Genomic DNA, 24,052 nt, shown 5'->3' on the forward strand with positions numbered 1-24,052 from the left:
CCCTTGGTTGCTGATCACTATATTTAATCAGTATGTGATAATAATGATAACATTTGCAGGAAATCTAGTGATCATGGCACAATTAAGTGCTTGATGACAGATAGTAAAGCAAAGACAGAAGACCTTAACTCAGTTTGAGCATTCCTGAATGCTGCAATACAAAGACCCTTATGAGTGAAGTTTCTGGACTCTGCCTTGGTTTCTCCAGGGCTTTTAGAAGTTAAGGCAAATACAACCTACTATTTTATTTAAAAAAAAACAAAAAAAAAAACAGCACAATTGACTCAAAATATTTGTCCACATAATAAAGCACATCTGTAATGTTCCAAAACTGACAAAAACTCATTTTCGAAAAAAATGAAGTTACTGCCTTTTGCCTTTGTTAGGGCAGTGTACAGGTCCATCGCTGTGGTCCATGAAACCGAAATTAATTTAGAGTTAAAATAGCAAATATTTATGCTTACATATTTAAATTGAATGAAGCTGTCGACTTCATTCAATTTAGCGTAACAAAACGAAATCAGGCAGTAGTGAGACATCTTGACCTGGTCACGCTCTCTGGAAACAAACCCCTCCCTTCCACACTGTGAGCACACCTCTCTCCCTACCTGCTGTGTCAGAGACACACCGGCCCCAGGTGAGAGAAGGTCGTCTGAAGTCATGTTAGGAGGGCTTCGTTTTCCACGTTGGTGCGTCAACTTTTCTGTTTAAATGTAGTTAAAATAACAAAGAGAAGGTGGACAACCCAAACTGGTGAGTTACTGAGGAAGGTTACAACAAACTTTTGTGTGGCTTTGCTTTTTTGTGCTTTCCTTGTTGCAGTTTGCATGCATTTCTTATTGGCTTTAAGCATTTGTTGGTGGCATTGTTTATTCACAATAACTCACTTTGGACGGACTGGACAGGTAAAGGTGAACACAGGTCTTGTTTGTGGAAGAGCAAACTGAGCAAGGTGGGCTCTCATCCTCTGTTTAATGATGTATCCTGACTGAGGTGAGAGTGGATTCACCTGTGTATGATTGACTGCAGCCAGCTCAGGTGTGCATGTTCCTCCCTCCAGAGCTCAGAGACACATGAGGCAGTTCAACAGTCCTTGTGTAACTTGGTGGGTCCTGTTCAGTTTTGTTAAATGGTTGTGTTTCCTTATTACGACCTCATTTTGTCGGGCCACATAATGAAAATAGATTGTAGTGAAGTATTGTTTGTAATAGATGTTGTTCCCTGATGACAGAAAAACAGTAAAACACAAAGAAACCTGTAGTCAGTATCTTTTAATTGCCTTGATTTATTAATTGATATTAAAATAACTTTTGTTGATCTACATATTATTTAAAGTTGAATAATTACTTACAAATGAATAAATTAGTCCAAGAATGGACGATAAGAGAAAAGGCCACTGTGATGGTTTCATAACCGTCTATGATGCCTATGATAATGTTTTGAACTTAAAATACATTACATTAGATTCTAATGTTGACCCGTATCGAAGTATAATAAGTCTAGAATTGAGTCTACACTACTAGACTTTTAAACAGATTTAAAACATTGATTAAATTTAAAACTCTGCCACCAGAAGAAGTCAAAATCTTTTTCACCATTTAAATAATTCTGTTAAATCCAGTTCCTCTAGAAATGTTCTTCATCTTTTGATCTGTCTGTGTTTACTTGGAATCTTTCCCAAACTTTCGGCTGATTTTGCAGATAAAAGGACTGTTTCTTGATATCAGTGAAATCTATCATCATTGTTATAATATAAATGTTGTAATGTATAATGATAACATATTATTTGGCTGTACAAATGTGCTTCATTAGGATGGGACGCCCGCAGATGTACCGCAAGTCTCGTCTACAACATGCAAATATTTATTGGTTGTTCATGTTGTTTTCCCCTCATATGTCCTATGTTTTTGGTAAAAACAAGGTGCACAGCCAAGTCACCGGTTTTTGTCACCTCATTAACCACATGCTGGTGATGTCACTTCCTTTTCAGGACACACAGCTCTCTGGGATGAGGAGAGATCTTAGGCTGGCCCTGCTCCTGCTGCTGTCTGCAGCTTTAGAGTCCAACAGTGAGTGGAAAGGACTGAATGAGGCAATCTATTGTCTGGCTTATAATATAATGTTAAAAGTGTCAGTGGGATCATAATACAAAAAAAAGTGACATTTTGACAGGCAGTTAGGTTTTTATTATTTCCCAGCATTTAAAAAAAGTACAAGTATAAAGCTAACTGGTTTGTAGCTCTAAGTTGTGTAACATTACATGCTTATGTAAGCTTCTGGTTTTAAGGAAAGATGAATCACAGTGTTGCTAACTTTCAGTTTTTCTGATCCGCGTTTTAAAAGAGGTAATAGACATTATAGCCGTATGTTTCTCCAGTCTAATGGGGATGAGATTTGACTAGGTGATCAAGTATAGTGCTTTTTAATTCTGTTTGTGCCAAAATGGGAAGCTTGTTTGTAACATTTTTTTTGTTGCCAGGTATGTCTCCACCAGGCAAGCCGGTCCTGCTGGGCTGCAGGTCCCCTGAGAAAGAGACATTTACATGCTGGTGGGAGCCAGGTCCAGACGGAGGTTTGCCCACAACACACCGCCTCTATTATGAGAGAGAAAGGTCAGTTCAGAATTGATATTATTATTTTTATTTGTATTTTTTTTTGGTATTATTCCCTACTACAGCAACAAGTCACAATAAAGATACAGAACATTTCTGGGAGCAAAGAAAGGGGAATGGCATCCAGCTAGAATCAAACCAGGGTTTTATTCACTTACATCCTATAGGCCACCATACCCCCCTTAAGTTTCAGATATGTTTTTTTACCCACCCTTACACCAAAGTGAAAATAAAGCTGTTGGAGGGCAGGTGAGTGGAAAAATACCAGCTCCCCTGTTCACACACTTTTGTTCAGTCAACTGAGCTCAAACCTTTGTTGCAGTTCAGAGAAACCTGCAGACTCTGAATGCTTCAGCTGTGTGAAATTGACTCAACATGGCAGAAAGACAAAATGAAAATAAAAATAAAGTTTCAGATGTTTCAAGGATGGCTGCAGTAGTCCAACACTATTTTTGGCTGGATTCCCCACAGATCAAAATGGTTAACTTAAAAAAAAAAAAAAAAAATGTTAATGTTAATGTTACACGCTAACAGCAGAGGAACATTAACTAATTTCTCGGTCTTTTTTACAGATTGGAGGGAATACACGAGTGTCCAGACTATCAGTCTGCCGGCAAGAACTCCTGTTTCTTTGACAAGAACCACACCTCCATCTGGGTGGACTACTTCTTGACGGTGGTGGCCTTTAATGACCTTGGAAATGCCACTTCAGACCCCCTTAAGATGGATGTGATGGAAATTGGTAAACAGATTACAAGAATCAATCAAACCAAAGGAGAGCAACATCGAGTACAAGATTCAGAACAGAGACGTTCCCTCTATATGAAAAATACATTGATAAACATCCACACAATGTCCTATGTATGTAAGTTAAGACGGTATGTAAGGAAGAAAACGAAAATGCAGAATAACAAAGACTGTTTAGAAAAATTATTAAGCAAACTTCAATCCACTACAAATATTCTCTATTCTGCTTTTAAATATTTATTTCTGGGTTCTATATAATACCAGTGTTCTTTGATTTGCACTTTAATAACTTTACAATGCCTAAAATCACAGATAAAGAATTACTCAGTTAAAGTTTAATTCAAAGAGAAATCCCTTCACAAAGTAATAAAGGCTTTTAACAGTGTCTTTGTGTCCCTATGATAAAAAAACACCCTCTATAACACTTTGAACTATTGATGACCACTTGATCTGTGCATTCTTTGGAGCAGATGTTAACACAGCAGAATGTGCACTGAATCAGCTGATGATCAGTAACAGTTTGATTGGGCATGCATCCCTGCTGAGCCTTCTTAAAGGACACAGACAAAAGGCCACAAATGAAACAGAAAGAAGAGGAGCTGTTTTGTGTTCGTTTGAAACTTGTGCTCAAACTGTGATCAGATTTCATATTTCTTTTATTTGCTTATGCAGGTTGTTCATTCTCTTATCCTCATGCACCACACTTAAGAAGCACAGTTTGGTCCTAACACTTTTTGTGTTGGCTCACATGGCCAATGATTAAATACTTCCAAAATAGAGGTATTAAGTATTTGTGTATGTGTTTTATGAGTGTCCCTGTATAACCCTAAAGCCCCTATGTACAGTACGAGACATAGATACAGGTAACTGATGTGATTCTCTCAGAGATCATGTTTTCAGTTGGCATCTCTTCTCCAAATTTAAACAGCCGAACTACTGAATGGATCTCAACAAATAAATGTATTGATCTAATAATAGATATAGACCCACACCTTCTTGTTAAATGGAAAAAATAACTTTGGTGATATTTGCCTTTTTAGCTATTACCATTATTGATTACAAATTTCAATCTGTCCAATAAGGTGTTCATGACCAGACACCTGAAAAACCAATGATGTTCACATTTCTACATTGGTGCTATTTAGCAAATGTTAGGACTCATTTTGTTTAGAAGGAAGTTGAACATGTTACACATCAAAGCTGCTAAACATCAGCATATAATCATCGTCAATGTGAGGCAATTAGCATGCTGAAGTTAGAATGTTTTACTAGGCAATATTTTTCTGGTGTGGTTAGCTTTCTATACGTGTTTGTCTTACAGTGAAGCCCGACCCTCCTGAAAATGTGACTCTGCTGGTGAAGGACATAGAGGACAGTCCACATCTTCACGTCGGTTGGCAGCGTCCACAAAACACAGACACCGAGTCCGGCTGGGTCACAATTAAATATAAACTAAGAGTCAAACAGGAAAACAACAAGAAGTGGAAGGTGAGTTTTTAAATGAAGTTGTGCCAAAATCTTAAATTATTTAAACATAAAATATTCAACATCAGGTGAAATATTATCACAGCTTTGTTTTAAAAAACAAAAAGTGTTTTATTTTAATTGACTTTGAAACATTGTGTCTCTTTGTGTGGGACAGTGCAGTTCATTTTTTTTAAATACACGCTGTGGTTTGAACAAAAAGTGATTGCCTCACTGTAAATGTATAAGATTGTGTTCTGCAATCACTTTAAAATATATTGAAATGTCTTGACTTTAGGATCAATACTTGCCACTAGTGACGACTGAGTGATTCTACTCTTGATTTTATTCAGTCGAAACCCGAAACACTAACAAACAATTAATCTGCAACATTTTGATTATAAAATGTCTTTAGTAGAAATGCCATAAAGTCAAAACTAAATGTTAGAGATTTTCTCAGTTCTCCTAGACAAAAATGGAATTTTCTATTAAATTTGGCGAATTTGGAGACTATGGGAAGTTTTGATTGACTATTCCTGACATTGTATGGAATAATACAAAAACCGTATATTGTCTGATAAGTCGATCAAAATGTTGTCTTTAGTTTTACCTTTGTTTAAGCGCTCCCTTGTTTTTCAACAAAGACTTGCTCAATGCAAAGGCAGTTTGAACCCTGGAACAACCCTGCAGTATGTGAGGCAATAGTCTTGTCTGTAATGATCTTTAAGGAAAGTAAGATTAAGATGTAAAACTACAATGGCAACAAGGAGCATCCACCCAAGGCTGTCAATTACTTTGAACCAATTCCATACTAGAACATGAGAACATAAACCATGAAAACCTGCAATAAATGCACCTTAATTTAATTAGATACAATCAGAAAAATGTATTTGCAATGACAGGACATGATCTTTTTCTCCCCTGTAGGAGTACATGTCAGGCACACAAACTCATTTCAGCCTGTACAGCGTCAGTCCCGGGGTGGAGTACTCAGTTCAGGTGCGCTGTAGGTTAGACCACGGCTTCTGGAGTGAGTGGAGCAACACTTCGCATGTGAAAATCCCAGACTGTAAGTCTAAAAAGTTCTTTGTTTTGTATTTGGCTCTATAGTGACATGGCAGCTATTACAAGAACTATAAATAATTATCCAAACTTTTGTTCTTCTTTTTAAAAAAAAACAACTAAAACAAGATCTTCAGGACAAGAGACCTTTTGGGATTTTGGTTTCCACCCTCTGTGTAATCACATTTACAGCAACAATGTGTATCTTGGTAATGAAGAGAAAAAAGTGAGTAACCTGCAGAAAAATGTCTGTAATACTCTTTGTATAAAATCGAGATGACTATTTGGCTCATGAGTCCCTCTTGTCCCTGAAGCTTGAAGAAGTGTTTTCTGCCACCTGTTCCTGGTCCAAAGATAACTGGAGTTGATTTTACTCTTCTTAAGGTAACAGTGAATCTGCATTATGTTTCCTACACAATCAAACAACAACAATGGTGAATGGATAATATACTGAGTAACCTTTAACTGACCATTTCAGAGTGGGCCAACCGAAGATGCCATCAATTCCCTGAACCAGAACTTTCCTCTTATGGTGGCCTGGAAGGATCAGATGGAGGACTACTTAATTGTCACTGAAAATGACATCGGACTTGAGCCACATCCCTTCATCTCTCAAAAAAGGAAGAATAGCTCAATGTTTTCTTCTTCTGGTTTCTGCTTTCACTCTGAAATCCAAAGCCAGGATTCAAGACTCAGCCTAAATGAGCAAGAGAAAGCAGGAAAAAGAAACCATGAAATACAACAGTTTGTAAAAAGCAACAAGTCTCTCTCAGGGACGAGTTCATCAAACATAGAGCAAACACAGCAGTGTAGTCACAAACAGCAGGGCACAATTATAAACTTTGGTATCACAGAAGCAACACAACAGAGTCGGTCACACCACGACAACACTGTCAAACCGCTCACAGACAGCGGTTATGTGGATATTCAGAGACATGAGGAAAACACAGAGGAGGTGGATGTGAAAACGCTGCAGTACAGCAGAGTGAAAGAGATGAACTCTGACAATACTTTGATCCTGGAAAAAGAAAATGTTTCTAGGCCTGGCTACATGGATGTCCAGAGACAGGAGAACACAGAGGGCTACAGCAGAGTGAAAGAGGTGGAAGGTGATAGTATGATCATCGTGCAGAAACAAATCTTGTCTTCTGACACCTACTATAAAGAGACTGGCAACAATTCCATAGACTGTGACCTGCAGATGCCAAGAGGCCTGACAGGATTTAGTAAAGTGGGAGTGTGCGCAGAACTTGACAGTGGATACGTAGATACTCTTCCTGTTACACATTTGATGTAAAGTTTATTATTTTTATGTGCAGTGTCCAATCCAAATGAAAATTATCTCGGGTGTAAAGATTTTGAAAATGATATAAAACGGTATCCTGTTGAAGTATCATGACAGAAGCAACAGACATTCATCGCAACTGACTGTTGCTCGAGAAAAAAGTAATTGCAGTCTAATATTCAGTTTTAAAGTGATCTGTCTGTATTTTTTTGGTGATGTTTTGACTTTTTTAAAGCACCGCAAGCAGGGGGACATTTTTAATTCCAAGTGAAAACTCAAAAAACGGAAGCCTTAAGCCTTGACCCTTAAAGCAGACGTTCATATTAGAGAATGACTGTTGCTGGAGTGTATTTGACATATCAAGTTTCCATGTCATATTCACTTTGAAAATGTTTATTGAAAGTTGGTTTCATGATAAAATAAAATATGCATTTTTGAAACAGTTTGAAATTTTAGATTGTGAATTTGACCTCAATGCAAATCACACTTACCGACTTTTCTTCTAAACAATCAGCACATTTTCATTACAAACAGAAAAATGACATTAGTGCATTATGGTATGTATTTACATTTTCCCAGGAAACGTGACTGTACTCCATATTAAATAAGAGTTCATATTAATGGATGCATTAAAGAACTGAATCAAAAAAATATATCTTCACGAACAAGAACATTACGACTTTTATGTCATTCAGTTCCTACATTTCTATTGTTCACAGTTTGAATTGTTTACTACCACAGACTTTATTGAACCACCTCAAAGTAAAGAATATTATGGATACATTCAATTCACCGCTTAGAGAAAATCACTCACTGATTTTGGAAAATCAGATTAGAAAATTGATAATCACAGTGGTACACGTGATACTTCAGAAAATCAAATGATACCATTTACAGCTAATCACAAGATGTATGAAGATGAGTAGCACTTTGAAAATGGAATTATGTTCAGACATAATTTATACTTCACTGGTTGTTAAACACACCTTCGTTAACCTTAATAAAATGAAGTGCTTTGGCATAGATCTGAGTACAGAATAAGAGGAGAAACTATTTGTGAAACATACGCAAGTTCCCACACTGTCTTAGACTGAAGTAACTAATCCTATGAACCAATTCACAGCTGGTTAAGGAGCCAATTGATGTATAGTGTTGACTCATTAGGCAAAGAAATGCAAAGAAAATAGTGTTAGCTCAGTTGGTAGAGGAGACACCCCACGCAGCTCCTCGTCGCTACGGCCGCAGGTTCGACTCGCGGTCCTGATGCCATTTGGTGCATTTAATACCCAACTTCCCACGTTTCCTCTCACTCTACATCTCCTACCCAATAAAGGTCATAAAAAGCCCCAAAAATGTTAAACGTCTTTCCACAGTGGGATGTACTGATTGGTCCTCATATGAGCCTGAGTAAGACCCTGACCATGGAATTGTCCACTGGCCTATATCTCCCTTCACTTCCAGGTCACACTCTGTCCAAGTCAAACAAAAGCAAAAACATTTTGTTGTTTTAAAAAGGAAAAAGGAAGCTTATGAACAGAAGAAAAACAAATGCCTTCTAACAGCTCCAGGTTCAAAACCACAGTGTAAAAACTTCACTGATAGTGCCTTAGTATTTAATAACTGAGTGACATTCTGCTCCCATTTACTACGTAAACCTCTAAACATCCTCTGGACATGATCAAAGATTAATGACTGAAAATTCATATTGTGGGATCTTTAAGTGACTGGATTGGTCCATTAAGTCAGCGTTTTACCTCTCCAGTTTATAACCCACAAGCGCCCTCTCATGGCCTCGGCTGATTATCTTGAATTATCTTGAACTCAAACACAAAAATATGAACTCATGTAAACTTCCAAAAATGAAAACATAGGATTTCATGATGAATTGAAAACATTATCAACATGATTAATTTCCTGACACAATCTCCAGAGTGAGGTCAAGTCCACTCTACTTTTTCCTAAGCTGGTGATTATCGCGTTGTGCTGTTGTTTTCCTTTTAGGCACAGAAGGTTGGCCACTGTCAACTCTCTTCATCTTCATTCAGGATTTCAGTGAATTCACTGTCCAAGCACATGGAGCTCATCTGCTCCTCCAAGTTCAACAATTTGTGGTTGTAGTCCTTCTCCAGCATTTTCTTCCAAATGTTGACTAGAAGAGGAAGAGATCATATATTGCATGGAATTAATTGATCCAGGTTATGAAATTACAGCTTTAATTTGGTTGTATTTTGTGGTTATTAAATCAAATAAAGACCAAGTATCAAAACCATGTTGCCTCTGGAAAGTGACTTACTGTATTCTGCTTCCTCTGGCTGTGTGGTGTCTGCACTGGTCTCAGACTCCTCAATTGGACTGCTGATCTCCAGCTCTTCCTCAGTGTTCGCTGTCTGCTCCAGGCTCGACATCATCACCTCATAAGCTTGCCTGGCCTCCGATGACAGCTCGATCATCTTATGGTAGAAGTCCTGCAGGTAAGAGAGACATATTTACAAATGCATACTGTAAAGAACTTCAAGCTCACTTCAAGTGAAAAAAGGTGTTTTGTATGATTAGTGTCCACTGAATAATAACCTGACCTGTGCACCATCATAGTTGAAGATGCCAACCAGGCTCACAGGCACTGCCTTGTTCACACATCGGCCCAAAGCTTTCCTCGAGAGGGCAAAAACAAAAGGCACCCCCTGTTCACGACAAGTGTCTATGATTGTGTATAGAGCCTCGTCCAGGCCTCCTGCAAATCAGAATAAGAACAGAATAAGACATTTTTCCATTAATGCAAGTATCACACATTTGAGAACTTTGCATTTCACATCTTTAACCTATTAGTAAATGAATGTGAGGCAAGGTCTCACTAAATCTGTCATCGTCTGACAATGCACACATTAAACTGAAAACTAGTTTTTCATGTTGGCCATTTGTCCAAACTTCACATGAAAACAGACCTATTCATAAATGTGCTTTGGGATCACTCAATCTGAAACCAAGCTGCACAGTGGTAAAGTATGAATACAACTTTCTGCCCATTTTACAGTAATTCATACGACAAAAATTCATACATTTTAAGGACTAAAGATCTGCTTATAATTACCAGCCCAGAAAAAACAAATCCACTCCTTTCTCAACTCTCCCACCACTAAAACCAGAGATGAACCCTATTGAAACCACGTTGTAACTACACATTTTTAAAGTACTGATTGGCACAGCAGCAAAAAGAAAATGCTGACATTTATGTTCACCAGAGAAAAAAAACTTGAATCAGACCCAGGCAGAGAGTTCGTACCTTTTGACTGGATGCGTTCACAGTTGGGTGAGATGACAACACATTTGACCTTCCTGAGTTTGAGGTGCTTCAGGACCTCTCTGAGCCCCATCACAATGCGTCTCTTCATGCGGGCCTTCATGGGGTCCTTCTGGTACAGCCGGTCCTGGAAACGAACCAACTCCTTCAGCAGATCCGTCACACAACTGTCCACTTCTTTACTCAGCATTTGGCTGCAATAGCTGAAGTGAAGCAATGTACATTTCAAGTTAGCATTCATTTAAGTAACATTGAATTCAGATTGAATACTTCCTTATTTCTAGACTAAGCACAAAAAATACGCAGGCAATCAACAATTACAACTATTGTGATACAGTTAAAATGAAGAGCTTTTCAATCTTACTCCCTGAACTTTCTGCTGTGGATTTTTGGTCTATTGGTTGGGAGTGTCTTGGCTGAAGGGGTTTGTTGCTCTGCAGTTTCTTCTTCTTTGTCGGGCTCTTGATCGATGTCTTTCTCCATCTGGCTTGAGACATTAAACTCTGACTGATCCTCTACAGGCTCCTCCGTAGGACTCCCGACCTCATCTGATGTTCAGGGTCACAAAATACAAATCAAATATTAGGTATAATAATAGACAGGACCTTCATTAATTCAGGGTCCATTTCTCTTACCTGTGGCATTTGTGTCACACTGTTCTTCTTCTGCAGCTTTGTCCAAAATGAACTCATCTTCAGGCAGCAGCCCCCTCTCGTCCAGCAGGCGTCTTTGTTTCCTCTCCTCCCTTTCTTTTAAAATGATCTAAAGATCAGGTAGAAATAAACCGAGGCAGCCATACAGCGGAAACACATTCATTAATATATATATATATAATGCATCTTCATGAATCTCATAGTAAGTGAGAGAAAGTACCTTCTTAAGGGGAGTGGGTTTCTTGGCTTTGGGCACCTCTCTCTGCTTCCCTTTCTTCACCAAAGGGCTGGTGGAGTCCAGGGGATTGTGAGCAATTTTATCCTGCTGCCACGGCACCTTCTTCTGGACTAATGGCTGCTTCTGGACTACAGGAAGTCCTCCACCAACTACAATAAAAAGAATTGTATATGTTAAAAAGGGATTTATTCTGGACTAGGCTTCAAAGCAAAGAACAACAGGAAGCTACTGTAGAACAGTCCATGATGCTGACCACTTCCCACCTGAAAGAATTACTGGCTTGGCATCCTGCTTGGCTTTCTGAGATTGTTGCTTCTTTTCCAGGACTGCCAACATGTTTCCAATGTCCAGCTGAACAGGAACTTTGCTCTTCTTCCCAGACACCTTTTCAGCTTTCTATAAGAATTACAAAACCAGAAACAGGGCTAAAACCAAACAGAATCCTGACTATTTTCTCCAGGATAATGTCTTCTGTCTACATTAAACATGAATGATGTCCTACCTGTGCCTTTTTAGCTGTCTCTGTAGGCAGAGTTTTTGCTGCAGTCGGTGTTTCCTTGGTTTGTCCAGCATTTTGATGCTGAACACTTCCTCTTTGGTTTTCCTGGAAAATGAAACATGATTTAAAAAAATTCAAAATGCAATTGTTGCACCAACTTAATGTAGTATTTTATTTGTTCTGTGAAAAAACATTTGAACTGATTTGAACGGATGATATTTACCTCATTGCATAGATTTACTGCATGTGTGCTTGTTATCCATCTATTCGTTCCAGTAAAAGCAACACTCAAGCCTGGAAACTCCTCTTCATCCTGGCAAGACAACAGACCAACAAAACCGTCTTCATCAATATTTTCAAATACAAAAAGTGCTTTTTGCATGGAATTAATAAATATTGAGAAATAAATTGTATTCACCTCAAATTTGGGGGGCTCTTGGTAAACTGCGGTAACTTCGGACTGAGCTTCTACATCTTCACCAGCACCTTTAGCCTTCTTCTTCTTTTTCTTACGTCTTTTCTTTCCTGAGGATTCGTCTTCCTGCTCGGCATTCATTTCCTCCATCTGACAAGAAACGGAATTAAGAGACAAAAAACAACGTTTAAAGACTCGGCAGCACAAGAAAACACATGTGCCTTTAATTACCTACCAAAGCAGCTGATGCAAATCAACAATAGATATAGCTTTTATTTGTTTGAGGGTCATTTTTGAGTTGTGAATGACCTTTAAGAAGAACCTTTAAGATGGCAAATGATTTAAGACATAATACAGACTGTATCCTACAACTATGATACCGAAAGGTTTCTTTTTTCACAGTTAAGCTTTGTAAAGTCTTCCTACATATTCCTAGTTTCAATTAAAATGGTTTCTGTTGTGCTGGTCTGTTGTGTCCGATCTTACACTTTGGACAAAAAAATACTTTAATAACACACATAATTGCAATTTGACACTTCTACTATCACATCAGTCTCATCTTTAGTTTTAGAAGCATTATGTCCCCCAACAGTTCCTATCAGATGCCAATACAAAGTATTAACCAACACAACTCTAGACATGAAAAATGTTGAAGTCCTCTGTAAATACAATGTCATACTTTTTGTTTCCTTCTACTCCTTTAAAAAGGAGAATGCTATTCAGTCATATTCAATACTTTAAGACTTACAGGACCTGAAGGTCCACTTTGAAAATGAAGCAAACCAAACATGTCATCTAACCTGAATGTTTTTACTGCTGATTGTCTTTTCTTCAGGGACAGGTTTCTTCGGAGGCTGAGAGGCGACATTAGCCCAGGAAGTCACCACTGGCTGATCTGTTAACAATGAGAAAAAAAAAAAGTAAAATTGATGATCAGTACCTTATGTGTAATTGACACTGCACTAAAGTCATTAAAGGAATGCTTAGAGACCCACCTGATGCACCAGCAGAGGAATCTGGCTGAGTATTAGTGGCAGTTTGTTGGGGGTCCGACTGTGTAGGGAAACTTCTCTCTCCAGACTGTTGTGAAGAAGATTACAAAAACTTTTTTTATTTTATTTTTTATGTACCACCCGTTATCCTACAACGACATGTTCCAGACAAACAAAACCAGCAACAACAATTAACAAATCTAAAACAATCCTGTTCATTGCAAATCTCTCAAATGTTGTCTTTCATCAACTCAATTAGTGTCCTTAAAATTTGTACTGACGCTTTATCTTACAGCACTGGCAACTTTCTATATACAAATAACATTTCAATATCACATCTGACATTTCTGGTAAACTCACCTTCCAGGAAGAGGTCAATTTTTGAGAAATAGGACCCCAGCATTCTTTCTGAACATGAGGAGGGCCTGCCCTGTTTCGTGTAATATCAGCTAGCTCTGGGAAATCAGTCATCTTCACCTCAAATGGAATCGAGGCTGGCTCTGATGGTTTTGACTTCTCTGCAGAGTTTGGGGCAGATCTGGCGCCTCTGACGCCTTTTGTCAAATCACAAGCCGGGAAATATGGTGAATTCAGGTATTTTTACAACATGATATCTGGTCATTATGGAAAAAACATCAGTCAAAGTGTATGTGATACCTACCCTTTCTATGTGCATCCTGTTGGTTCTTACCCATTACTCTACCCTGAGCAGGAGAGTAGTTGGTGGGTTTTGAAGTCTATGAAGGTAGATGAAAATAGCTGACATTCATTTGATGAATAAAGATGGTTAAGACAAAATGTTGGTCCTCGAAAAGAAGCGAAACCCTACCTGTGGGTCCCGTTCAGTCCTGTCTCTCTGCAAGAAACCATTATTGGTCTCTCTAACACGGCGGGTGCTGCTGTAGCCATGAGTCCTCGACACTTCTCCACCTCTTCCTGCAGGAGCTCCACTTGTTTTAGACGGACTCTGCTTAAGGCTCACACCTGGCCTGTTCCTTAACAATGTTCACAATTTAAAAAAAAAAAAAAAAAACAGGTTTAAAAGTGTGTCCCAAGCACAGTGTTCCCAAGCTTTATATCCTCTTAGTGTGAAACGTAAAAGAACATAAACATAAATCCACGAGTATGTCCATTTGTGCCCTTAAAGGATCATTTAAGAGGTTTATGTTCTCAGAAATGTTGTTACTTTGGTCAAATGTTCAACGTTTCCTTGGGTCAAAATGTAACAATCACCTAACTCGGCTTTCAGTTGTTATATTTCTAGAAAGCCTACAACCTCAAATTGGCAGCCAGCTTTACTGACCCTACAATGACAGAAAACATTTCACCATTCAAACTACATTTGAAATGCATATCTTGATGGTAACCCTTGCCAATTGCTTACAATGATAGTAAACATTAGAGCCTGACAAATAAGTGTTTACATAAATATGGATGTATTGTATCAGCCTCGTTTTCTGCATGAGGCTACATCTTCAGTAAAAAATAAATCTGATTGAAGTATATTTAACATGTCCTGTTAAATATGGGTAAGCTTCTAGTGGGAAAATGACTTTAGGAAAACAGAGAGACTTGAGAACATAAAATATGAAACAAAATAATGACAAAATCCATTGAGACGTGTGATTTGTTTCTCCTACCCTTTTAAACCCTGGTCGGACAAATAAGGGTTTGGCAAAACCACAGGTGTTGATGAGGCTGCGTGAGGCTCCATAAAGTCCTTCCTCTGTCCCATCGGATGCTTCTGGTCAGCCGATGACACTTTGAGATGCTGGGGGGTAAAAAAGTAAAGCATGGTCTGTCATCGACTGTGTGCTGAAATACGACCTTTGACAATCACGTTTGCTGGCTGCAGCTCAACTCAATTCCTGTATTGCCAAAGTGCGATCACGCCATCAAAACACATGAAACTTAGAAAGTGTTCAGCGCAGTTTGTTAGTTAGCATCACAGTTCATAACAAAAAGCTCAAAGTAACATGTTGTCATCAAACGTCGCATTGTCGCAACTTTAGGCTGAACCCATCAAAACATTTTACAATACCTCATGTCATAAGCTTTTTTTTTTCCCGTATGGTCACATCAGGTGTTATATCAACTTTGCAACAGCTTAAGTTTGGTGGATAATAACTTTTAACTTCGTGCACCAGCGTACAATCACGTTACAGGCTAGGTCGCTAGCTGGCTACAAACAACCCTTGTTTTTACTTTTGGGTGCCTACCTTGTCCATTTTCAAGATTTTCTTTACATACAGTCAAGTTTCCGCATGTTCAACCGATCTTACATGTGTTGTCAAAGTCCCCTTTACAGCGACATTACGTTTATCAGCGGAAATGGTGCGTTGGCTGCAACCTGTTTGATAGCATAGCAGTAGTTAGCAGCTAGCTGGATGAACTGCGTGAAACAGCTGATGTTTACATGACGAGTCAACAGCGACCTCTTCCGGCTCAGACAAAAACAACTCTTTAGTTTTCATCTTATCCTGACGAGTCATTGTGTTTACTGGCTTTATAAAAAAATAAAAGTATCAAAGTAAATTTAAAAAGTATCATTCAGTGTTCATTATTTTAATATTTCAAACAAATATATCCGGATTATTTTATCTACACCACCGGGACCAAATAAAACATTATAATATTGTATTATATATATATATATATAAAACATTTATTAGTTAATAATAATGAATACATATTTTTTACATTTTCATGGAGTAAAATGTATGTTGTGGAGTTTAAACATTCTGACTTGCAGCCAATTTAATTTAATTTAAATTATTTTTGAATTAAGTGTTCTGTTTTGTTTTAATTAATGTTTTGTAAAAGATTAATCTTCTTTCTGCTCCTTTTCATTCAAAATTTGAGATTTTGTGTTTGTTTTTCTTAACTTTATTGTTTTTTTTAATTAAATAAAATTGACAAATAAAATAAAAAATCAACTTAAAATTAAAATATAAAAATTAGTACCATATATATATATTTGATTTCTAGTTGTACTTAGGTACATGTAATTCATTCATTTTCATCACTACAATAACATTTTTACAATAAAGGTTTTTTTTTGTAAAGTCTTGAATATACTAATTTATTTCCAGAGACAGGTGTGAAATTCAATTTTTACTTATTTTTAATCACAAAAAATACAATATAAACATTTTCTGAAGTGATCAAAAATAAAATGCTACAATGTAAAAAATAATAATCTGAGAGATAGATAAAATACTGCATTATAAAAAGATAGCAATGTTCCAGGATAAATGTGATTTGTAACCAACCCACATCTGTGTCATTCACAATATGTACCATCTATCTAATATATCTGATATTTTCAATAATGTTGATCGGTTTGGCACATTCTGCTTGCATTATTTTCTTCATGTGTTGATCCATGGCAGAAACAGCTCAGCACTCTACATCTCCTTTTTTTGCATGTGTCAAAGTACTGAGTCAGTGTTTTTTCCCAAACAGACGTAAACATCATAACATTCATTTAAAACTAACAAACACCAAAATGTCTCTTTCAAGTCTTGGTGTCTCTCATTCATCCTTTAGCTTTCCAGCTGTTCTCAGGAGAGCCAGGGGGATAATAAAAGAAGCAGCCGAGAGGAGAAAACAGGTCGGAGCTCCAGCTATCCAGTAAACTGTGCAGAAAACACAATAGTTAACAAAGAAACAAACATTTTTATCAAGCAAAAATATTTAATACACAGTAAATCAGGTTTTGGCTGCATATGCTGCCGTCACTGCCATCTGTCTATCTTACCAGAGGATGACACCACTGGTCCCAGTGCTCTGGCTAGAGCTCCCAAACTACGCAGGATTCCCATCACTGTGCCCTTCTGAGTGGCAGAGCCTGGAGGAGTAGACACAGTCAATAATAAGCAACATTGTCCTCATAATTATATATTCAAAATAGTATGTTTTTATTTATAAAAATGATTAGGAGCTCACCATGATCAGAAACAAGAGTGGACAGGCATGGAACTACTATTGCAGCCGCTGGAAAATATGTGAATACAAATCAACATAAATGAATGAATACATTCGTTATACAGATGCATATTTTACATTTTTCATTAAGTACATTGCCTGAGGATGCAGGTTTTTATTTAATTTATTTAACCAGAAAGTTTCTTTACATACTTAATGGCTGCCCCAACTATGTGGAAGTGTTTATGTAATGAACACTTCAGCAATATTGTGTTATGTGGGGTCTTTAGTCATCATGGTCATCATGTACACACGACATCTATCCTTCTTGTGAGATGGTTCCATAGTTACTTTTTTGGAAGGTGACCTCCAGTTTTGATTAGTCACACTTTTGGGGGAGTTTAACCTTATACAAATTGAGAAGAATTCGAGAGCCACATTCAGTATAAATTGTCTAAAAAATGCCAGATCAGAATATAGAAACTGACTCTACAGATAGCACAACAACATACGACATGCACCTCATAAAACATGGGTACACTATTGGATACAGTTGAATTTTTCAAGTCCTCCCATTTACACTTTGACTCTGCATTTTCAGCCCTTTGGTTCTTAAAGGTGGTATATTTAAAACATAATCAGAGCACTAGTTCTACTATTTCTAGTTTACTTGCAAAGTCATTAAAATCTGTGGATTAAATATAGATTAAAAAAAAGTTTAAAAGCCATTTCCTTGTATCCCTCATGCCCTGGTTTTACTCTGTTGTATTAATATATATCATATCACTTGTTATAAACAATGTTACACACATTTCTCACAACCCTGTGTACAATCAAGGGTTTAACTGGGCTTCAGATAGCATACAGTGTTCAGTCAGCTCACCAAATGAGTACAACGCCAAGCCAACATACAGCATTGTCATATTCCACGAGAGTCCGATGAGAATAAACGCAGGGATTAATGTAACAATTGCCTAAAAAATGAGAAATACGGTTTATCAGATAGGATAATTATGCAGTGCTACATCATGTCTTCAAAGAGTATTTTGTTGTACAACTATTGGTAAAGTAAATAGTGTGCACTCATACCATACGAACAGCCCTGATATGGTGCCCAGGTTTGATTCTGCGAGCATAACCTCCCTGGATCAAAGCCATGATGACGCCGATGAAAAAGAACATCTTTCCCTGCTGCATACTAGTGAAAGAAGAAATGCTTGTTAGAAAGACTATGATGATTTTCAGGTGCGTTGACTTTACCTCACAGAGTAGACAGCTTTATCTGTCAGTCACACCTTGTAAATTGGAAGCGTTGATGAGTCAAAAAACTCAGCGTGAACTCCAGACCAGAGAACAGGAAGAGGTAGCAGAAATAAACCAGGCCCAGTACTTGAAGCTTCTTCATTCCTGTAAATAAATGCACACCCTTTTTTCAGTAAGCCAAAGGTCAATTGCACTTCATAAATGGGTCAAACGGGTGCACGTTCCTGCCAGGAATCTATGCTTGTGTGCCATACTCACTTTCTTTCGAAGGTGAATCTTTTGTCTTTGTAACAGCTGAAAAACGGAACAGAGATAATGGACTCAGAAGGTCTCTGGAGTCCCCGCACTCTGAAGAGGAAGCCTATTAAGAACAAGAAAACATATCTGTTTTCAGAGATGCGGATTAAATAAAAACTAGATTGGATTGTACTTGATTCTATTTGTAATTTGTTCGTAAATGTCCTCTGCATCTTGTTTTTCCCCCCCTTTGCTTGATGTCTGGACGATCACAAGAAGTGAACTCCCCTGTTCTTTTGTTCATATGTTATAGAAAATGAATTATTTTGCAAAAGAAAAGTCTTGGAAAAGCAATATAGACAAAGACACTCAGACTATTAGAAACCACCTTTCCTAAATCTCAGCAGAAAGGGGGACAGACCATGGACAAATAACTTACATTGGTGAAGAAAAATCTGTTAAGTAGTAAGGTTATACGTAATGGAAAGCAGAATTTGCTGGGGGGGGTGATGAAGCTGCATTTACTTAATATGGCTTAATGCGCCAAATGCAAGTGCATTAAATCAAAACTCCAAAAGGTGTGCAATTTATTTCTTCAATATCTGGATACAAAAAGGACTGAATGCAGGTTTATATTTAATAGAGTACTAAGTTATTTTGGTCAACACCTTAAACAGTATTGAGTATTGATACTCAGCCCCTACTGTAACTTGATCTGTGTTGAATTTCATGCGAGTGGTGTTAAAGCGTATTGTAAAGTCTCTACACGCCCAAAGTTCGCCCGTACATGTTTTCACTCATATTGCCTGATAAGACCTCTTCTGTGTGGGCATGTCCCGATTGTATTGATTGACAGCTCCTTTTAACGCTTAACTTTGTAGAAGTGTTACATCAGGTCTGTTTACGCGGTTATCACTGTTATCATCTTAATGTAATCCCTAGAAAAGCTCAATCCAACTTCAGCCCAACAAGAGGGCTAAATGTCCTCGCTGTGAAGTTGCCAAGGCAATCAGTAAAGACTCCAGGAAGTGTAGCTCCTGGCCAAGAACTAGTTTGGTGAATATCCTAATAAAAAACTACACCCAGTCATTTTCACAGTCAGACATGCTGTGTTCTAATTTAGTTTTTTATGTTCATCCAACTGGCGACTGACAGTAGCTTCAAATTTACAAAACAGGCATACAGAGGTATATCAGTCCTCTTATTGAAACCAAAATCCTTAAATGTCCAAAATATGTTTTTAGAGACCTGGTACTTGTAGCTGCTGAAAAGTACCAGGACTCAGCAAGAAATCAAAGTTTTGGGAAACATATTGCAGATAAGCAAATCATTTGGCAGCTTGAAGGTTTACTGTATCTAACCTTGACATCCTTTGTGAGCGTCTCTGGCAGCATGAACCAAATGAAGAGCAGATCAGCAGCACTAAAGGCCAAGGCGAGCAGAGCTGGAGTCTGGTAGAAGACGCCTCCTGTTGTTCTGGAGCGGAGGGCAAAGTAAGCACCCATCAGAGGTCCCACTGTGAAGCCCAGAGAGAAGGCTATGCCGATCATAGCCTGGAGATGATAACATTAGTTACTTTTTGTTTTACATGTAGGCTTGTCAGCAGTATTATGCACAACTTAAACAATGTGAGGGTCAGAGCCCTGAGAAAAGATCAGGATAAAAATTCACTCTGATCAAATAGGGTATCTGAAAAGAGGAAGACACAAAACTCACAGAGATTGTTTTCACACATGAACCTTTACTGGAAGATAAAGCATGCATCCCATTATGGTGTTTGAAATGATACATTTTAAAAAACAGAGTAATGGTCCAAAAGAATGTGTGCCTACCATTCCTCTGTTCCGGGCTTTTGGGCAAGGCAAGTCGGCCACAATGGCCGTGCAGAGACTGACGTTTCCCTTACAAATGCCCCCAATTACTCGAAACAAAAGGAACATGCTGAAGCTCTGGGAAACTGCCCAGACAGCGTAGGAGGACATCAGCCCTAACTGGAAAATAAGGCACCCAATTAAACCCTGATGAATCAGCGCTGATTGAAAACACTGGAAGGGTTTCTTACAAGCGGGGAATGAACTGTACAAAAAGAAAGATATCATGTTTCAACGGGAAAATTGTGTCTAATTTGCTTCCCATAAAATATGTCCTTTAATATTAAATAATAGTTATATATATAATATAAAGCTGCAAATAAGTAGTGGTACTTACTGTGGTCAGGATGAGCAGGGGCCGTCTGCCATGACGGTCCGCTAGAACCCCCGTTATGGGTGAGGCCAAGAACTGCAGCAGAGAAAACAGCGAACCAATCAGACCTGGAATGCAAAAACAATAAATGAAAGCAGTGTCTTTGCAAAATGAATAATGCTAAAATTTTCTCACAGTGTAACGAAAAACATCAGTCTAGTCGTTAACCATCAATCACCTCCAAACAGGACTGTGTTGTATTTCTTTTCCATAGGAATCCCCACAGCGTCCCTGAACCAGTCCACAACACCCTGCAGGGACTCGTATACAACATCCTGAAACACCAAGCAGAAAATACATATTTACATTGAGACACCTGGAGCAAAGAGGTCAATTCAGCATGAGTCAGCAATCAGAGTCACACACACACACAGTCTAATCTAACCACTCACGAGTTTCTTAAAGTTTTTTTTTTTTTTGGAACAGACTCTTCACACAAAGCATCCCTTTGTTCAACAGCGCATCTTCAGTTCAGTTTGTCCCATTCAAATGTTCTTATTCTAGAAGTACGATCATTTTCTGCTGTCAGAAACAATAAAAATGTTTGCTTCCACCTGTGACACATGGGACAGAGTTTAATGTGCAGCAACTATTTCAAACCAAATACTGTGATTCTAAATGATAAAACTAGAATATCAAATAATCTTTATTTTTTTTATCTTACAGTCCAACGGGTCTAGTTATCTTTTGAATCTTTCTGTAAAATACTTACTAGCAAGATTTTACTTTCATTTTCTTGTGTGACATAAAATGTAATCAGTTTTTTTTTTTTAATTCCCTATTTAAATAATGAATATATATCTCAGATCTAAATGTGCTGTGAAAACAAGAACACATTAGATGTAATGTGTACCTAAAAGCCAACACTAACCCCTGTCTGAGCATAATGGTCCAAAATGGAAGGCAGCAGAGGTAGGATCAGAGTAAATCCCAGCAGGTCCAACAGCAGGAGGATAAACACAATGTTGATGACCTTCGACGAGAAGGAGCCGTCATCCTCTGCAGATTTGTTTACAGCTGACATTCCTTCAATTGAATACGGTGCCTCTTCTGTTCCTGCTTGTCAGTAAAACACACATAGCATAGGTTAGAAGAGTGCCGCCTAAACTTAAAAACTCATTAAAGGAACAGTAAATGTACCAATAAGTAAGACTTCTACACTCAAGAAACAGGACCAGCTAAGCACTAAGGTAAACACAACACTTTTATCAAATTGTTCTTGTCCTTGAAAGTCTTTCCTGGAAGAAATGTGATATTTGGAAATAATTACAGTGGAATTAAGGATAAGATTATGACAGATGATAGATTTTAGTTAGAATTAGTAAATTCCCTCAACTTTCATTAAACTTCTTTTTACATGTCCAAGTAAAGCTCCGTGTTTAAGTAATGTATACTCAAACTGTGGTATCAGTACATGTTGAATTGCTCGATTGCAAGTCCTTTGCATTTGAAAATTGTTCCACTGGACAGATGTTTACTGTGTAGGTTATGCTCCATTTTTTCTATAATAGGAACCACATTTTCCATAACACTTTCAATATATGAACAGCTCCCTGATGCTCACTTCAGAATAAAATCCAACAAGATTCAGATTTACTTTTATTGATCCCTGCAAGGGGAAATTTCAGTTTTTACACTCTGTTAATCATGCAACAAACACATGCAGAAACAGGATCCTATGGACATGCACTAATGGAGAGATGTCAGAGTGATGGAGCTGCCCACAGCGGGCGCTCCTGAGCTGATGGTGGGGAGGGGGGTTTGGCGCCTTGCTCAAGGGCACCTCGGCAGTGCTCAGGAGGTGATCTGGCACCTCTCCAGCTATCAGACCAACTTCCATATTTGGTCCGCACCGGGACTTGAACCCAACCCAAGTCCCTACAGACTGAGCTACTGAAGTAGGCCACTGAACAGGCAATCATTTAGTAATCCCATCTTGATGGGAAAATCTAGCAGCTCCAATACTACATTGTAGATATTTTCCATGCATATCCATCACATATTAAAATGGTGGATATAGGAATTCACCACAAGCCAAAAAAAAAGGTAAATGTGTCCAAGAAAAGGTGCAATCAAGTACAGCCTATGTTTCTTTCAGAAAGCTTAGGAGGAAGTTGCTTCCTCATGAATGTTACATCACATTGAGCTGCACATGTCTGTTCAAATCAAACCTGTTCACTGTCTGTGTGAACTTGTCAGTCAAGTAAAGTAAAGGTAAAAAAAATGTCACACACATTTGAACTGGCACTAAGTCTGAAACTGTGTGTCTTACAGTACAACATAAATCAGATTTCATACAGGTAGTCCAGCAGAGTATAAATGTAAATACAGTCTCTTTTTTTTAAATCAGCATCAACTCTTGTGGGACATTCAGTGCCGGACTGAACCAGGCGAAAACATTGCTCCTGCTTCTACACTTGCACTATGTCCGTACATTACTAAATCAAGAGATCGCAGCGATGACTACTTACCCGACTCGAACACTTCTTCTACCTTCTCACTTTCTCATCAGCCCATGATATTTAGTCCACACCAGGAAGCGGTGTCCTCTTACACTTGGATGACAAGCTTGTGTCGTAAGCAACCGCAACGCAAACAGACGAAAATGCTGCTTTCGGGTGATTCTCGTAAGCTCGTATTTCCGCGTTCCACACTTCTGCTTCACTGCTTGGCTCAAGTATCTCCCCGTGGGTGAACTCAGCTCCCTCCCATCCTACAGAGGCCTACTTTGGATTGCACTCCCTTTGCAAATCTTTTTGCCAGGTTATAAAATGCTTTGTGGAGCCTCACTAAGTTATTTTAGTCTTGTTATCCAGCAGCTGGTTATAATTTCAGATGAATTCTGTTGAACAACAAGGGGTCTAGTGTCTGTCCTGATTAAACATTTCAGCCACAAGAAAACTATTTAACCTGATTATAAGGCAAACCATCACATTAACCAGGGCATTCTTTGTAAACACTGTGAACACTGATCTAGTCTCTACTAATAATTTACAGATGACAATAAGATACAAGTTATCTTTAGAGAATTGTTATTAGTTTACAATCTGACCTTTTTTGAACTTCTTGAATTAACTATCAAAGTATTCTTGAGTCCTCAGATCACCTAACAATTA

General features: G+C 38.1%; 3 protein-coding genes across 5 annotated transcripts; 1 reads left to right on the plus strand and 2 right to left on the minus strand.

Moving 5' to 3' along the window:
• The first annotated feature begins 623 nt into the window (after positions 1–623).
• On the plus strand, positions 624–7,620 carry prlrb (prolactin receptor b). The gene is made up of 9 exons (XM_020643995.3): positions 624–753; positions 1,991–2,069; positions 2,480–2,612; positions 3,185–3,354; positions 4,681–4,847; positions 5,751–5,892; positions 6,015–6,111; positions 6,200–6,269; positions 6,364–7,620. Exons 2-9 carry the CDS (start codon positions 2,009–2,011, stop codon positions 7,180–7,182), a joined length of 1,659 nt encoding a protein of 552 aa, XP_020499651.2. The 5' UTR covers positions 624–753; positions 1,991–2,008; the 3' UTR covers positions 7,183–7,620.
• Positions 7,548–15,668, minus strand: LOC109991652 (selenocysteine insertion sequence-binding protein 2). Of its 2 annotated transcripts, none has more exons than XM_065948507.1 (18): positions 15,485–15,668; positions 14,906–15,036; positions 14,095–14,254; positions 13,927–14,002; positions 13,626–13,819; positions 13,269–13,353; positions 13,074–13,168; positions 12,277–12,423; positions 12,082–12,171; positions 11,862–11,963; positions 11,623–11,755; positions 11,342–11,508; positions 11,104–11,230; positions 10,833–11,016; positions 10,451–10,671; positions 9,747–9,901; positions 9,464–9,635; positions 7,548–9,319 (listed from the first exon to the last, which is right to left on the minus strand). In XM_065948507.1, the coding sequence occupies exons 1-18, from the start codon at positions 15,491–15,493 to the stop codon at positions 9,192–9,194; spliced, it is 2,376 nt and encodes a 791-aa protein (XP_065804579.1). In that variant the 5' UTR covers positions 15,494–15,668; the 3' UTR covers positions 7,548–9,191. The 2 variants fall into 2 exon arrangements, with proteins under 2 accessions (XP_065804579.1, XP_020499649.2); XM_020643993.3 differs by having other exon boundaries at positions 14,095–14,260.
• Positions 15,669–16,366: 698 nt separating this feature from the next.
• mfsd10 (major facilitator superfamily domain containing 10) lies at positions 16,367–23,604 on the minus strand. 2 transcript variants are annotated; one of them, XM_020643954.3, is made up of 13 exons: positions 23,408–23,604; positions 21,808–21,992; positions 21,115–21,211; positions 20,901–21,004; positions 20,525–20,683; positions 20,054–20,245; positions 18,714–18,816; positions 18,488–18,599; positions 18,282–18,390; positions 18,076–18,166; positions 17,214–17,261; positions 17,026–17,115; positions 16,367–16,903 (listed from the first exon to the last, which is right to left on the minus strand). In XM_020643954.3, the coding sequence occupies exons 2-13, from the start codon at positions 21,958–21,960 to the stop codon at positions 16,800–16,802; spliced, it is 1,362 nt and encodes a 453-aa protein (XP_020499610.2). In that variant the 5' UTR covers positions 21,961–21,992; positions 23,408–23,604; the 3' UTR covers positions 16,367–16,799. The 2 variants fall into 2 exon arrangements, with proteins under 2 accessions (XP_020499610.2, XP_065804590.1); XM_065948518.1 differs by having other exon boundaries at positions 21,808–21,995.
• Between the last annotated feature and the right edge of the window lie 448 nt (positions 23,605–24,052).

The sequence above is a fragment of the Labrus bergylta genome, chromosome 2 (genome assembly GCF_963930695.1).
Source record: "Labrus bergylta chromosome 2, fLabBer1.1, whole genome shotgun sequence".
Lineage (NCBI taxonomy): Eukaryota > Metazoa > Chordata > Actinopteri > Labriformes > Labridae > Labrus > Labrus bergylta.

Coding starts and splice junctions, on each gene's coding strand:
- prlrb (XM_020643995.3), top strand. CDS start 2,009: ATGAGGAGAGATCTTAGGCTGGCCCTGCTCCTGCTGCTGTCTGCAGCT. Junction 2,070..2,479: donor TGCAGCTTTAGAGTCCAACA/GTGAGTGGAAAG, acceptor TTTTGTTGCCAG/GTATGTCTCCACCAGGCAAG. Junction 4,848..5,750: donor AAAACAACAAGAAGTGGAAG/GTGAGTTTTTAA, acceptor TCTCCCCTGTAG/GAGTACATGTCAGGCACACA.
- LOC109991652 (XM_020643993.3), bottom strand. Junction 12,172..12,276: donor AAGAGCCCCCCAAATTTGAG/GTGAATACAATT, acceptor TTGTCTTGCCAG/GATGAAGAGGAGTTTCCAGG. Junction 11,964..12,081: donor CAGTAAATCTATGCAATGAG/GTAAATATCATC, acceptor TTCATTTTCCAG/GAAAACCAAAGAGGAAGTGT.
- mfsd10 (XM_020643954.3), bottom strand. CDS start 21,960: ATGTCAGCTGTAAACAAATCTGCAGAGGATGACGGCTCCTTCTCGTCG. Junction 18,391..18,487: donor CAACGCTTCCAATTTACAAG/GTGTGACTGACA, acceptor TTCTTTCACTAG/TATGCAGCAGGGAAAGATGT. Junction 17,262..18,075: donor CTTGGCGTTGTACTCATTTG/GTGAGCTGACTG, acceptor CATATTTTCCAG/CGGCTGCAATAGTAGTTCCA.